This window comes from Ictalurus furcatus, chromosome 21, assembly GCF_023375685.1.
Source record: "Ictalurus furcatus strain D&B chromosome 21, Billie_1.0, whole genome shotgun sequence".
Taxonomy (NCBI): Eukaryota; Metazoa; Chordata; class Actinopteri; order Siluriformes; family Ictaluridae; genus Ictalurus; species Ictalurus furcatus.
Window position 1 is genome coordinate 4,338,702 of NC_071275.1, and position 16,683 is coordinate 4,355,384.

Consider the following 16,683-nt stretch of genomic DNA (forward strand, 5'->3'; position numbering starts at 1 on the left):
TTACTCTTTCTAAATGAGCCACACAGAAATTCAAGTTAAGCACCTACTGTCTGAATTTTCCTTGCAGAAATATTGATGTCACTTTCACAATGAAGTTGCCAACTTTGAATACAGCCCTTTCTGGTTATTTTACTAAGATATCATTTTTTGTAAACTTTCTCATTATTAAGACTTGGTAAATGGTTTTAATTTGTCTTCATCTGGCAGAAATGGGCTTCCACAAGTTTAATACTAGCCTGTTGGTCATAATAATTTGCTCCTGTAGTCACTGTACCGATGGAATTCATAGTTGGTAATTTGATTTGGTAGTGTAAAATGTACCTTGACACCCCCTGCATTTGGCATGTTTATTTAGAAATGCCTCAAATTGCATATTCGTTAAGCAAACATGCAAAGACGAGATGTGATATTTTGTTGTTTTGAAAGATGTAATCCTCCACAGATCCTCTTAGTAAAGCATCTTGCATGTTTATTTGGGTGTTATAAAGTTTTTATTTGTTTTACATATATAAAATCCTTACTAATTCAGGACCTTCTTTTACTGTTAATTATTGAATAACTGTTCTGCTGAACTTGTATATTATCATATTGCAGGCGGCATGTGTTTGTAAACCAGGCTATGCTTCACAAAGAAATCTCTGCATACCGATAAATCCCTGCCTAAAGGTATGTGATGCAAATATATTTCAGGCATAATAAAGGCTTTTAATTAGTCAGGACCTCAGTGACGTTAGTAATGTATAAAAGTAATACAACAAATAAAATAATTTGGTTTTGTATTGATGCATGCAATGCGATAAAGAATTACTACTTAAGTATGAGCACAAAACATAACATTTGGAGTGAAACAGCATGAGAAATTTAGGGCAAGATAACCATACAGTCCAATATGACAACATTCAGTGTGTCAACACTGGACCCAGCAAAAACTCCATTTCCCAGAACACACCTCGGCCTACAAACATGGATGCCACAGACTATACTAGTTAGGCTCACACTGATTGTAACGTTCACACTCTCTCGATTTCCGATCAAGCACACAAGGACTCAGCCACACTTAAACACTACAGTCAGGTCTGTAAGTATTTTGACAGTGATACAATGTTCATAATTTTGTACACAACCACAATGTATTTGTGTATAATACATGTACACCACCGCAATATATTTGAAATGAAGCAATCAAGATGTGATTGAAGTGCTGTCCAAATACTTCTAGACCTTACTGTATCTCAAACTCTCACTCACCACAAAGTATTGCTCAGTGTTTATTGCCTGACATACAAAGCTTTTGTTTACTGTTCACAATATACTGGTTTATGATCATCTTTTGGTTTCCATTCAGTCATTTAGTTGATCACCTGATTCTCTGCCTGCTGTTGACTTCAGTTTGCCTCACAATTTGGGAATTTGTTGCCTGTCCTTTAATAAAAGCATTTACTTGCAACTGCTGCCATCTCAGCCACCTGACACAGTACATTACAGTATCTGTTTACGACTAAACAGGGGAAGATTTCAAGGAGGACATTAAATATTAAATTAAGACTTAAAAGATGCAATTAGGAAAACTGCAGGAATATTTTAAAACAGACTCATTAATGAGATCACTCTTAATCTGAATGTTTACCCTCATGTTATTCATAACTCAAATATTTATTAAGATTTAGACATGCAAGTTGCCTGATGCTAATGTTCACTACACTGTGTATTACAAGGACCTCCATTTATGTGCATTTAGACTGAATGAAAACACATATATTACACTATTATTACAGCCTGTCTCATGTAAGTTACAAAATGTAACATAAATCCAAGAGAAACAAATAATGCCTGGTATTCAGGTTGTCTAGGGAATGAATGATATGCCACTAGGTTGTTTTAATTATTATCCAGGACAACGGAGGCTGCAGCCCCAACGCTGTGTGTAAATACACCGACCCGGGTGAGAGGAACTGCACATGTCGATATAACTACAAAGGAGATGGTATACAGTGTATGGGCACTGTCAGTAGAGTGAGTATCCTCTGTTAAAGAGACAACACAGATAGGAAACTCTGATAATAATGGTTATGAGTAAGCAATCATTAATTTGGATAAGGGCAGAATTATTTTTTCATGCCCTTTAAAAATGAATATCTTTATTGCTTGAGGCAGGAGCTTCTTCACACACCAGCTGCTAGTTGGTTCCGGCGAAAGCTTTCAGTAAGTCTCAAATCATTCTATACAGTTTCTTAATTTGTCTAATATTTGTTTAATAATTGATAACGTAACTAAGTTTTCAATTACATCTGTATCTTTGGTTTTGTATAGGATTCAGGAGTCAGGGATTTGTACAATAGAGGACCATTCACCATATTTGTACCTCATAGAGATTATATTGGAAACTACTCGGTATGTCTTTTTATTTTTTATTTTTTTATTTTTACACTTTTTTTAAAGGAAAAAAAAAAACTGAAGTTGGTTCTTGCACAAGTTTGATATTTGTAATCACATATTGGTTAAATGTCCGTGTGGCCTCCTGGTATAGGAATGCACAACTGAACCTGTTTTTGGGGTGGTTTAATAACCAAAGTGGTAACGTTAACAGCACAGAGATACAAAACTTAACCTCTTTGAATTGTTTTATTTATGAACTAATCCTTGAAAGCTTTGAAATGTATTCAGTCATGTTAATTACTTATCCACACCTACTTAACAAGACATTATTTGGATAAATTTTATTTCAATACCTCTGCTCTAGGTTATAGCTTGATATACCTAAATGATTTTTATATATTTTGTTTTTTTTTTCTCCCCCAAACAGATTGATCTATGGATGCATAAAAACCGCAGCCCAGATCTGTTGCGATACCACATTGTGAGCTGTGAAGAACTATCTGAATCAGAACTTAAATCTAACAGACGTGTGGTCACTGCTTCTGGGCATGCGTTGAATTTCAGCGTACAAGATGTAAGCCTTTAACAGCTGAACCAAATAACTGACATTTTTCCAACATAAATGTCAACATAACCAAGTACTGCACATATAAATTAGACCTTAACTAAAGTTATCTGTCTTAGTTTTTAACTTAAATTTATATCTCATTTTTATCTCATTTTCACAGGGTGCTTTGTACATTAACGGCGATACAAAAATAATTACTAGTGACTACGAATGCTCTAATGGAGTCATACATTTCATAGACAAAGTCCTCATCCCATTTGAACTGAAGAACGAAACTGAAAGGGTTGAAGTGTTTGTATGTATTTTTGTCTTATTCATTTTATGTTTTCATTTGGAAGACACTTTTATCTAGAATGACTCACAAGTGAGGCAGACTTCAACTTAAGCATCTAGCTATTCAAGGATTTTATAGTAATACAATGCGCCAGCAACTGACCAGAAGCAAATGCAAAATGGTTGTTAGAAGAAGAGGGACAGAACTAAATACTGAAACTAAACTAAATAAGTCAAGCTAAGTAAAACAAAAAAGTATTAGTTTATGTAAAAAAAAAAAAAAAAAAAAAAAAGCTAACTAGCTGGTAATAAGAGAACAGTCTAAAGAGATACATACATACATACATACATACATACAAAGTCACTACAATAAAAAAAAAAAAAATAAAACTAGGAGGAAAGCAACAGAGAAAGAGAACATGCTGTAGGTACTCGCAGTTAAATCTACTGTACATACATACACTCTGGGGAAAGAGATTCTGTCTTTCATTTAAAATTTTTTTACTACATATATAAATCACTTCAGTTCATAAAGAAAGTCAGTATTTCTGTCTGAATTTATATTTCAGTTGAATGTTACTGATGCAGCAGAAGCATATGGATATACCATGTTTGGCAAGTTGGTACAGGTAGGTGCACTGCTTGAAGTACCCTTGTTAGGCCATAAATGCCTCTGGTTATTCTTTAAAATAACTTTAATCTATGTTATTGATAGTACCTGGTCCAAAAGGTTATTTTTATGTGTCGATGAACATGTAATAATGCATAAACAATTAAAAAATAATCAATATTTAATATATACAGTCCCCTCTGAAAGTATTGGAACAGCAGGGCAAATTCTTTTGCTTTTGCTATACAATGAACACATTTGGGTTTGAGATCATAATTTAAGCTTTCATTTCCTGATATATACATCTATATGTAACTATCAAAAGATGTAGATGTATATACTGTAGCAAAAAAAAGAGTTGGACTTGCAGTTCCAATACTTTCAGAAGGCACTGTGTGCCCAAGAAGCTCTTAAAAATAGCTTATAAACAGCTCCATATCTTGGCTCTCATTAAAAGTGCCAGGAACAATGAATATGCAAATTGTCTTTCTGCCTTCTCAAATAGGTAGCCAGTCAGTAAATTAGCTTGAATGTGCCATAAACAGACACACGTTAGATTTATAGTTTTGTATATCATTAACATTAGTGAATTTAGCTACCTCACTGGCTTAGAAAGTAGGTTATGTGGCTAAAAGTTTATGCATACTACACTGACATCATTTGCATATCAAGTGTGATTAGGTTCATTTTTTGAGCCCAATTTTCTATATCACAAACTGAGTTCATATAATTTTAAAAATATCTCTGTTTTAAATGCAAAAATGTTAAACTGGGACTGTGGGAAAAGAAAATGTAAAAATTTAAATTTGTAAGAACACGTTTAAGTTTTGATTTGACATTAAAATAATCACACCCCCTACATATCTGTGATGTGTATTAAATATTGATATTGTATTCACTTACCTAACTGACTGAACATTTGTTTGGTGCCAGAAAGCCAACTTGATGGATATGCTGCAGCATAAAGACTTTTATCCTTTCACCATGTTCTGGCCTACTGATAAAGCGTTCAGTAGTCTAACGCAGAAGCAGAAGAACTGGCTGTACAGTGAAGATCATCTTGACAAGCTGCAGGCCTACTTGAAATTTCACATAATTCGTGACCAGCGAGTAAGAGATCCTTTTAAATAAGTTACATATACCAATTGGGCATTGATTGGAAGTTTAATTAAATGTAATTTAATTACATAATTTTTGCTATACCCCAAAAGTTGTTGATCAGGCGAAACTTTTGGTGTTTTGCACTGAAATTATAAGTGTTTGGTAATGAACTAATTAAGTGTTTCTCACCCCAAATCTTTTTCCATGGACACATGCACATTTGTTAAGCTTTGTGATTTCATACAAACTATTTTGTAAAGTACAGGATTGGTCTGGATTTACAGATTCAAAGTGGAACCAATTTTTCATCTGCATACCTTCAAGCTTTGGTCTACAATTAGTCTTCAAACTAAAGGTGGAATAATACCAAATTATACTAAGGAAAAAAGTGATTCCAAGATGGCTGTAATGTTAGAACATTTGAATACCCAGTAAAGTTTTGTTAATTTTTTTTAAATATATATATAGATTACAGTAAGTTACACTGCGTCCTAAACCGCTTTTATAAGTCTGTGTGGCATTACTGTACAGTATGTGGAATATAAATAACTGGATTATGGAAAATGACTTTTTACACACTTGTTACTTACTGTACATACATTACCACTGTAGCATTAATGCAAAACTTATAAAACAGCAAACATGTCTTGGTGCTGGGCAAAATTTAATGTAGGTGGAAAATTGTTTAAAAATTGTTTTTACATGTTGGTGTTAGAGATGAAAAGCAGTTTTTATCTAAGCAGATCACAGCTAAAGTACAGTAATTAAAGCTACAGCATGTAGGATTTTTTTTTGTTTAAAACCCATAATTATTGAATCTGGGGAGAAAAAGTTACTGATACTCGGTTCTGATGTGCTTGAGCTGATGTGAGTTGCCTTGACAATCCTGTACTGGTCAGTCAGTGCTGAGTCTGTGCTGTGTCAGTGTTGTCGGGTTGGATTTTTTACATCATCATGCTCCATCTTCAGGCATGAAAGAAGTTACAACAATTAAGGTATTACTAATGAATGCTTTTATACTTTGTGTTATTACAGATAGTTGCTATTGCCCTGCCGGCAGAAAAAACTGTCCGGACGATGTACGGATCATCGCTGACTTTCAGTTGCAGCCAAGATTTAACTGTGAGTTCTAACTTTTTTCTTATTTGACAAGTTAATCGCATTATGATGCACATACTAGGATCAAAATGACTTTATTGTGTTCACTTTGTGTAATTACAATGTAATTTTAGTCATACTGGGTGTTTTCTTATTAATTTACACAGTTTAAACACATTTGAGGAAAATATTTATGTGAAATTGTTAAATTGTTTTTAATAAAATTAATATATATACAATCATGTGAAAAAATTTGCCCCACGTCATCTTCAGACCTATCTAAACAAACATCAAACTCTGACATTCAAAACCATTCTCCCATAAGAAAATGCATGAAACTACAAATCATTCTTGAACCCTTTTGCCTATAGTTATGGCTCTGCTTTCCTGTGATTGCTTGTGCAACAATTGTAGCGCATCTGTGAATGTGCAGCTCACCGAGTCTGGGTGCTTGGCCCCCAAAAATGCTGCTTGCAGCTTTAATTATATCTATTACGCTTCCTAAATTTCTACATTTGTTTTAATCAGAAAGCAAATATAATATAATTTGAATATGTCATATGCTCAGAAATTTTAAGCATAATTCAGGTGATTGTAATGTATAATCATTTTATTATAATATACTGCTTCCATTTGACAATGGTGTGATTTAGAATTCATTATGTATGCTGTGTGTATGTGGAATTCTCAATTTATTGAACTTTTCTTTAATAGGGGGATATATTAATCAATGGAAATGATGCAAAGATTGTACAACGCAATCTTCAATTCCTTGCGGGAGTGGCCCATGGGATTGACCAGATTCTAGAGCCCCCAAATATAGGAGCACACTGTGATGACTTTTCAAGTACAGAGATTAAAGTAAGAGATCAGTGTAAAAATGCCCTTTAAATGTTACTGTATTAAAATGCATTTTAAGTCATATAGACATTAAAATAGTAGTGGGTGCTTGTATTTATTTTATTGTATGTAATAGGGACGTTGTGGATCTTGTTTGTATCCACTACCTTGCCCCTATGGCAGTGTGTACTCTGTAAGTATATATTCAATCATTCTTAGTTTGGTTTACCATACACATTTTTTATCTTCAAGTGTAGCAAACATAGCATGGCTTATTTGTCATTTTCAAAAATCATACTGTGTTCAAGCTACTTCACTTTTTTTTTGCCTATTTTTATGCGACATTTTTGTTTTCCTTTGGATGTAAAGCAAAGAAAGGCTTTTATGAAATCCGAAATATTATAAATGGCACAAAATTTCTATAAATAAACAAAAAACATTCTATACAATAAAATAAATCTAATTAGCTACTTAATTAGCTATTAAATAGAGATGCACCGATACTTAATTTCTCAGTCGATACCGATAACCGATTATTCAGAGTGATATCATCCGATACCGATAGTTCTGCCTTTTATACCTTGTTTTAAATTAATAATAATTAATTCCAGAATTCTGAAGGAAATGCAAATAAAAACGTTATTCTCTCCATTTCAACAAGTTGTTTTACAGTAACTGGTCTCATAAACAGAAAACACATTACTCTAATTAACATTAACACATGAACTAAATTCTGAAGATTAAAGTAAGATTATTAATTTAGTGAAATGTTATTAATTCATATTAACATTGACTGAATTCTAAAAAACCTCCTGTTAGTCTCACATTCACTCACCACAAACACACGCATTTCTACTTCATTATTAACATTAAACTGGTAATATATAGGCCTAATATAAACCTTTTTTTGATGATATTAACTCATATTAACATTAACTGCAACTACTCTACAAATATATTTTTCTGTGCAATATATACTACTTTTTTTGTCACTCATCTTTATTTAAATCTTTCAACGGTGTACTGGCCCTTTAATTCAGTGCGAGTAGTGCGGGAGCACCACGCAAGTAGTGTGGGGGAAAAATTAGACTCGATGCCGCTTCACTGCTGCTCACTTCCGGTGTAAAATTTTAGTGGTGCAGAGATTACAAACTGCAGTTTTGTCATCATTTCACACAAGAGACATCATCTTTACACACAGCACACAATCGATGTGTTTTCCCACCCTCTTTTGATTGACAGGATATAATCGGCCCTGATCATCAGATGTTTTCAAACCATAAAAATAGTCCTTATCGGGCGATACATCGATGCATCTCTAATATTAAATAAAAATTTTAAATGAGCTAAATTAGCTTTTAGTAGTCATCTTTCTGGAAGAGCAAGCATGTTAAATATCTATGAAATGAGACTAGTTTGAATATATTGTTAGTGAAACAAGACATAAAACACTAAGAAAGTGATAAGGACCTAATTTGAACTTTAAAGAATTCAATTCTTGCACATTAAGTAGCTCTGAGTGTTTTTTTTTTGTCTGAAATTTTTCATGTCCATTAACGTCTATCTCTCTCCATAGAACAAAACCAATGTGTGCGGTAGATCATGGAGCCCCTACAGACGTCATGATTTTTATTTAAGGTCTTCTAGATCTTATTATCGGTCATTAGGCTGTAACCGAATATGCACGAAAATGTCATGGGTTTCAAAGTGTTGTAAGAACCACTATGGACGAAACTGTCAAGGTAAAAATGCCAACCAGTTTCCTGATTGTTTTTTGCATTTGCATGTAGTAGAATTTCACAGACTCCAAAAAAAATTCAATTCCAAATGCCATTTAAAACAAATGATTCTTCTTAACACTTGCTTTATAAAATAAATCTACTGGATCGGGCATGTATGTGTGATTACCACTTACAATAATTTGTTTGTTTGAAACGTATAATGAAAAGCTAAGGGCAGCTGGTCAATAAATGTTTATCTAAATGAGTTTAGATAAAAGTTCCTGCTAGTATAATGTATTTAATATGATTTATTGTGATTGGAATTAAACATGTGCTTGTATTTTTATTTTTAATTAGTATTTGATAATATAGTTAATGTTGTTGTTGTTGTTGTTGTTTTTGCTATTGTATTAATATAAGATGCTTTGTTTTTTAGGGTGACTTTTTAACATTCTGTCAAGGGTCTACAGATAAATACATTTACAGTCATGTTCATTAACATGCACTGCCCCTGCAAACAAACAAACAAATAAATACATAAATACATACATAAATACATAAATAAATAAATGCTTCATTGTAGTTGTGTGTCTCTGATGACACATGGATATCACAAAACAATCTCCAATGCCTTTTTACTGTATTGCACAGGTGTTGGAAAGACTATTAGAAGTGTTGAAAAAAACAACCCATTAGAACATTTAAACTTTCAGTATACGCGAGCTTTAAGTAAACAGGTTTTCTATTCTTTTCTCAGTACAGGAAAACCGGTAATGTTTTGTGTGTGGTAATATACTACAGAGCTAATATACACTATATGGCCAAAAGTATGTGGACACCTGTCCATCCATTTCAACAAAGTTGAAAGCACACAATTGTATGGACTGTCTTTGTATACTGTAGCGTTAAGATTTCCCTTTGGTTTGCCAAAGTTTGTGTGGACAACCTTGAGTGACCTGCACAGACTGCAGACTACACACCAGACCTTCTTGCCTGTTTGTCAGTGCCCAACCTCACTAATGCTCTTATGTTCAGAAATCTAGTGGAAAGTCTTCCCATAAGGGTGAAGGCTATGGGGGAACGACTCCATGACCAACAAACACATAGGAGTGTGATGCTCAGGTGTCCACATACTTTTGACCATGTCATGTATACACTACATTTATAGAAAACAGAAAACATGTTCCTTTAAATCGCAATGTGAGAGGTCTACAAAAATATGAGAACTACATTAACAGTACTAAGTGTGCCTTATTAAGATGTGTGTCTGTCCTAGTCTGTTCTGGAGGTTTGGAGGCACCGTGTGGAGATCATGGTGATTGTGATGATGGGCTATATGGAACAGGGATTTGTAGATGTCACACCGGATTTAATGGGACAGCATGCGAGTTGTGTAAGAAGAACCATTATGGCTCTAATTGTACAGGTAAGTTCACTTTAAAACCATAACTAAGCCTGGGAGTTATTTGGTGCAAATGAGATATATAAATATCTATAATATAATAATCAGAGGGATACTGTATGTATCACACCCCTGAGGAGGCATATGCCCGCATAATCTTCTGTCACATTTGAATACACTTTACTGTATTTTATACTGTAATTCATAATATAAAATATAATGCAGCAGTATCATAATAGACAAGATTATTTAAATTTCATGTCAGGTCCTCAAGTTGACTTCTTTCAGTTGGGTAGTAAATGGTAAACTACAAATTAGCATTATAGTAAATAATAATAATAATAATAATAATAATAATAATAGTAATAATGATAATAATAGACACCTCTCTTTTGTGCAAGGACAGCATGCATAAAATCTTTAATATCACCTCACAAATCTTGACATAAGGTTAATTAGTTATAGTGTGTGCACAATTGTGCAACCAGGTTATTGTAATTTTTTACTTTTTCTTTTTTCCCTCTAAAACTTTTCTATTTGTTTCTATTCGTTTGAGCTTTACTGGTTCCTGTATCAAAGGTGGAAAAAGACCTGACATGATTTATCAAAAAAAAAAAAAAAACCCTGCAATTTTAACTTGGGTGCAGAGATCTTTAATACCCAGTGTAAAAATTTATCATGAAGGTCCATTGTAGGTCCCATTCAAATAATGTGGCTGTTATCCACGTGCTAGATGTGCATGGCATTCTGCCACACAATTCTACAGCTCCTCACTCACCATGTGGATTTAGAATGAAGGGGTCACATCTGCAATATATGTTTCTCTTAGAAAAGTCCAAACTAACAATGAAATAACAATGAATATGGATGTGTTCTTTTTGGGCCCCATAAAAAATAATTTGGCCTTTTCTAATCTTAATATCACAACTTGATTTTCTAGTGATCTAGAGATCGTTACATGGACAGAATGTTGTTGCATGTACGGACAGGTTTGATTATGCATTATGTAGATGTGTAAGGTTAAAGCAGTAACTAGCATTAATGTAATTTAATGCAAGATAGCAGGAATACAGTTTCTGCCTAGCGTACATACAACTTGCATAATGAATACTAATCATGCCATTGTAAAATGGAGGCAGTATATGATGAAGAAATGCTTAGTTTTTTTCCCTCTGAGTAAAAAAGGTTCAAGGTAATAAAGTTTCTAATTGATGTAGGAGCTTTACCTTGTAATTACTGTTTCTCTAAGCATACAGTATGAGAGTTCTCTTTTTCAGCAGCTTATTTCCTGCCTGACATCACCCTCTATTCTGTCCTTGATGCCCTGCTCTATCTTTTGCTGATATGTCATGTTGTGCTTGTTTAGTGCTCGATGATGTCGGTATCTTTTCAGCATCTTGTACTTTTGAGTTCAGTTGAATCAGGTTCATTCTCAGACAGTGCATTTGTTCTCTGTGCTCAATTTTTTTGTATATTTTTTTTTTAATGGGTGCATGTAAGAGACTGTCCATTCTCCCTAGCTTTCATATGCACCTCTGCATTTTTTAAAATATAGATTAATGGAACTTGCAATCCTAGTACTCTGAGTAAATTTTAAAGGTCAGCATGCACATTCATTTAATCACATGGCCAGCTATTTCATTCGGCTATTTTTTTTTATCACCTTTTCATTATCTTACCCAACAGATGAAATGCACCACAATTTTGACAGAATCAAATGCAGTCCATTTACTCAACACTTATGAAGTATTGCAATTGTTATATACATAATGTTTTCAGGGGATGAGGAGCACCTGTTAGGTACTTGTTACACCCTGTCAGGACTCTCAGGCTATTTATTTGTTAATAATGATGGCACAAAATGCCGCACTTTGCAAGAGTATAATGTTGTTCAGATTACATGCCACATGCATGTATTTAATATAAATAAATAAATAAATGAAATAAAAAGGTCTATAACAACCTAAAGCTTCCTTAAGTTTGTCCCTCTGGGAGACCCAATCAATTTTCTATGTCTAACACCTACAACAGACATTTTCTCTTTCAGAGAGGGCATCAAGCAGAACTCATTTAGAAAGCCTTATCTATCTAAAATACATTTAAGGATCCATTTTTTCTATATGTATAGATGTAAAAAGCTAAACAGTTCTGTCTGAATCTTATCTAATCTGGATTGCTGAAAACTTTTTGCATGTAAACCTCGCATCATTTTTGTATGAAAATCCTTCAGTAATTTAATGTTTATTAAATTCCTCATGTGGCTTTTATTTAACAAATCAAATCACTGTATTAACTCTCCTTTTCCTGCAGCCTGTACATGTACCGATCATGGGATGTGTGACGATGGCATAGATGGTGACGGCAGCTGTTTCTGCCAGGAGGGCTGGACAGGAGCAATGTGCGAGTCCAAAATCGGTAAAAAAATAATATTTGACTTTATTAAGATAATGATAGGAATACGTACTTTAATTTTAATTGTCTAATAATATTCGGTCAAGGTGACTGGATATCAGGACGCATAAACTGAAATGTCTTCAGGCCAAGTTGCCTTGACTTACTATTACTATTAAACATCCAGATGACCGAAAACCTTTATGAACTGCATCACTAACCATCTTCGTAATATAATTTAATAGCTGTGAAGCCTGTATGTTCCCCTGAGTGCCACTCTAATGCTGTGTGCCTGCCTGAGAATCAGTGCCAATGTAAACCACCATATGAAGGAAATGGTTATAACTGCACAGGTATGTTTTTCTATTTTGTTGGGACTCTAAGGTAGCTCTAAGGCAACTCATAAGTCAGAAACATATGGTAAAGTGAGGAATTGATCTTACAGCTTTTTATTGCAATTGGGTGTGCAGTATTGCAAGCATGGTAGAGAAAAAAAAAACACAAACAAATATATATTTACAATGTTTATGGTATATACAGCCATGTGAAAAAATAAGTACATCCCATGGAAATTGTTGGCTTTTTTGACATATTTGGACAAGCAAACATTTGATCCTTTTTGAAACATTGCCTATTAATAAAGTTGATACACTCTATGAAATGACAAAATTTATATTTTTTAGTAATTTTCACAATTTAAATTAACAGTTCAGTCACATGAAAAAAGTAAGTACACCCCTACATTTATCACACCTTCAAATTCAGAAAATTAGAATCAGGTGTTTGATGATTGGGTGCCAGTGATTAGAACCTGCTTAGAGAGTGCAGGTGGAACCTGTCTTATTTATACTCCTCTCATATCTAATGTCTGGTGTTCACTTTGTTATTGAGGTGTGTGGTGTCATCATGCCAAGATCTGTAAGGCCTTCAGAAAAAAGGTTGTGGATGCCTATGAGTCTGGCAAGGGATCTAAAAAGATCTCCAAATTATTTGAAATACATCATTCCACTGTAAGTAAAATAATTTACAAATGGCGCAGATTTCAAATGATTGTCCAATTTGTCCAGGACTGGTCGTCCCAGTAAATTCAGCCCAAGAGCAGACCATGTGATGCAAAAAGAAATCTCCAAGGACCTCAAAATTTAATCACAGGATCTGCTAGTAAATCTTGCAACTGTTGGGTGTCAAAGTGCACGCTTCTACAATCAGAAAGAGATTGCACAAATTTGACCTGCATGGGAGGCATGCCAGGAGAAAGCCTTTTCAAGACTACTGTACAGATTGCCAATGAGCATATATGCAAAGACAAGCCTTCTGGAATAATGTGCTCTGGACAGATAAATCAAATATAGGAGTTGTTTGTCAACAGTAACAGCAGACATGTTTGGCGCTAACCAAGACAGCTTTTCTGAAGAAGCACCTCAATTCAACTGTGAAGCACAGTGGTGGAAATGTTATGGTTTGGGGTTGCTTCGCTGCCTCAGGGACTGGACAGCTTGCATTCATTGATTCAGCTATGAATTCTGCATCATATCAAATAGTGCTTGAAGATAATGTGAGGCCATCTGTCTGAAAGTTGAATCTGAAAGTGGACCTTTCAACAGGATAATGATCCTAAGCACACTAGCAAATACAAAGTGACACCACAACAAGCGAGATTTTAAATTATATTTTTAGTTCTTTGAAATTAGGTATGATGTGGTGAAGTGACTAATCTAAATGTCACTTCACCACATCATACCTGAATGATTCCCCCAGACCTATCTTATGGTGCTTGTGGTCTTCACTTCCCCACTCACAACTTAAGTTCCTACCTGCAACTAGTTGTAGTAAATAGTACAACAAAAAAAATAATGCAACACTAGCATTTCCTGGCCAAAACCAAAAAATACATGCGTTACACAGTACTCGTGTTGGCACCTGAAACTTAACTAGATTTGCTTATATGATGCAAAAGGCAAATGCAGAGTTGGGCTTTGTTAAAAACAACTAGGGCAAACAAACTAAAATGGCTAGGAAATACTCTGAACACTATAAATGATGCTAGTTAAAGGTCGATCTACTTCAAGATTATAAAAAGTCTGGAAGGTGTTAATCTGTATTGTTACATGATTTTTGGAATGACAAAACCCCTTAGAATCTTATTTTTAATTCACTGTGCAACATTTCAGATCACAATAATTGCCCTAAACTTTTTGTTTTTAGCAGTAACTGATATTGCCTGATTAAACATTAATGACTACATGAATATATGTAACTGTTGTCATTGGACATTACTTTAATCAACAATAAACTTTGATGACTATTAGAAAACCTCACCTTTTTAGCACATGCCTATTTGTAAGGCACAATCTAAGCATTTATTATATGTTCTGCCCATGATCCTAGCTGAAAAATGCTAATCCTCTCTTTTTTTTAAAAAATTTGTCCAGCTCCAGATCTGTGTAGTGAATATAATGGAGGCTGCCATGAGCAGGCTGATTGCACACAGTCTGAGATCAATGTGAAATGCACCTGTAAACCCGGCTACACTGGAGATGGCAATGCCTGCTCCCCCATCAACCGCTGTGTTGATGAAACTAATGGTGGCTGCAGTGACTTCGCAAACTGCATTTTCATTGGACCTGTGAGTTAATATGATTTTGTTTCTATTTTTTTATATGACAGAATTCGACAGCATATATTGACGCATTTACTTTTGTCAGAATGAGCGGCGATGCGAATGTCTTGAAGGGTACGTGGGCAATGGAGTCCAATGCTTTGAGAAAGTGGTGCCACCTGTCGATCGCTGTCTGGAGAACAATGGCGACTGCAATGCCAATGCGATCTGTAAAGACTTGCATTTTCACAGTAAGTATTTCATTCAATATTTTATTACAAGATTCTTATTTGGAATGACCCATTTTTAGTTTAAGGCACTTTTATTATGTAGGTGAGTTATACTACAATAAGAAAATGTAGAAACATTAATATCAAACTGAATTTTAAATACCCACAAATGAATACAAACTGAATATACATCATCCAATAAATTAGAATAAACACATAAAGTGCTATATTGTGACAATTGGCTGTTTCCTATTTTTTGGTACTAGGTAGACTATTTAATGATTACAGTATATATTTTTTTATAAATATAATCAGAGTACATTTTGCACTACTCAGGCAGTTGTGTAGGAGATGCACACATGGGGTGGTGTTTATTGAAAACAAATGCTTGTCAGTTACACTCAATTCTGATTTTGAACTTAAGTCAATATGTATTGAGTGATATTGACTTGATCAGAAATTGAAATCCTAAAATGAACAAAAATGGGTCAGTTTTTTTTAAACCTGTGGTTGTCGCTCATCAGGCCATGAATCATTTCAAGTAAAATAAAGTCAAGAGTCATTAGGTTATGAAAATGCAAAATAAACTAAATGTTATATCTTCCATTTCTGATAAAATTTTAAAAATGAATTTTACTTTCTCCTGCCTGGATTTGGAAACAACAAAGAACCATGCATGCTTTAATTTCTGTTACTGACGCAAAAATAGAATGACCTAAAAGCACATGGACCATAAACCATAACAGTCACGTGAGCTAACTATTCAACTGGAAATCACTACCTCTGAGTGGATTTATTTCCAAATAATAACTTTTCTGAAATTAAAGAGGTACTAGGTTTTCAATTATTTTGTCACCTGTTCTTAAATAAGAATGATAAATAAATAATATTCCATTTAAAAAGGTATTGTATATGTTTATGGTAAACTTCATCATGTAAGGGTCATTCCATCTCAAGTGGTCCAGTGTAGAACAAGCTAACCAAGGTCTTCAGCATTACTAGAAAATTACAGGCTGGTAAGTTTGGAGATTGGAGCTAAATTCTGCAGATTTGAAGAACCCTGTATGTGCTCAGGATTTTACACAATAGGCAACACAAACTCAGAATTATGCACTAATTGGTGAGTGTATAACAATATCCAGTATAAGTGGTTGGGGAGACTTCAAGAAGGTCACCTCAGATTCTGTGTTTTACAATGCTCCCTCAGTTTTGCAGCCAATGACACATTCTTCCCCACTCCCTGGCTTCTAGGGGTTCGCCATATGAGACTTTTTCTGCCAGTTAACAGGTTCAGTCTGGCCTTGGGGTGTTTACAAATCTTATCTGAACTTATCTGAGCTCTGTTGTTTTCAGTGAATAAATAAATAGTTCAATTCATAGCCAGTCTATGCAATCCTTTTAATGCGAGTGTTACCTCACTGTTTAGCTGAATTTAAATCTGAGAAAATAATACAAATGAGAGAAACCTGTATTC

At 34.2% G+C, this 16,683-nt stretch overlaps 1 protein-coding gene across 2 annotated transcripts in view; it reads left to right on the forward strand.

The window, feature by feature from the left end:
- stab1 (stabilin 1) overlaps nucleotides 1-16,683 on the forward strand; it is an 85,872-nt gene that overhangs the window by 50,062 nt on the left and 19,127 nt on the right. For both annotated transcript variants that reach the window (XM_053653270.1, XM_053653271.1), the window contains 17 exons: nucleotides 595-666; nucleotides 1,894-2,013; nucleotides 2,155-2,202; nucleotides 2,311-2,391; nucleotides 2,804-2,950; nucleotides 3,105-3,239; nucleotides 3,787-3,846; nucleotides 4,761-4,937; nucleotides 5,964-6,050; nucleotides 6,741-6,887; nucleotides 7,003-7,059; nucleotides 8,443-8,608; nucleotides 9,864-10,013; nucleotides 12,300-12,404; nucleotides 12,626-12,733; nucleotides 14,813-15,006; nucleotides 15,086-15,230. In XM_053653270.1, coding sequence (XP_053509245.1) covers nucleotides 595-666; nucleotides 1,894-2,013; nucleotides 2,155-2,202; nucleotides 2,311-2,391; nucleotides 2,804-2,950; nucleotides 3,105-3,239; nucleotides 3,787-3,846; nucleotides 4,761-4,937; nucleotides 5,964-6,050; nucleotides 6,741-6,887; nucleotides 7,003-7,059; nucleotides 8,443-8,608; nucleotides 9,864-10,013; nucleotides 12,300-12,404; nucleotides 12,626-12,733; nucleotides 14,813-15,006; nucleotides 15,086-15,230 — 1,999 coding nt within the window. The remainder of the gene's footprint in view (nucleotides 1-594; nucleotides 667-1,893; nucleotides 2,014-2,154; nucleotides 2,203-2,310; nucleotides 2,392-2,803; nucleotides 2,951-3,104; nucleotides 3,240-3,786; nucleotides 3,847-4,760; nucleotides 4,938-5,963; nucleotides 6,051-6,740; nucleotides 6,888-7,002; nucleotides 7,060-8,442; nucleotides 8,609-9,863; nucleotides 10,014-12,299; nucleotides 12,405-12,625; nucleotides 12,734-14,812; nucleotides 15,007-15,085; nucleotides 15,231-16,683) is intronic.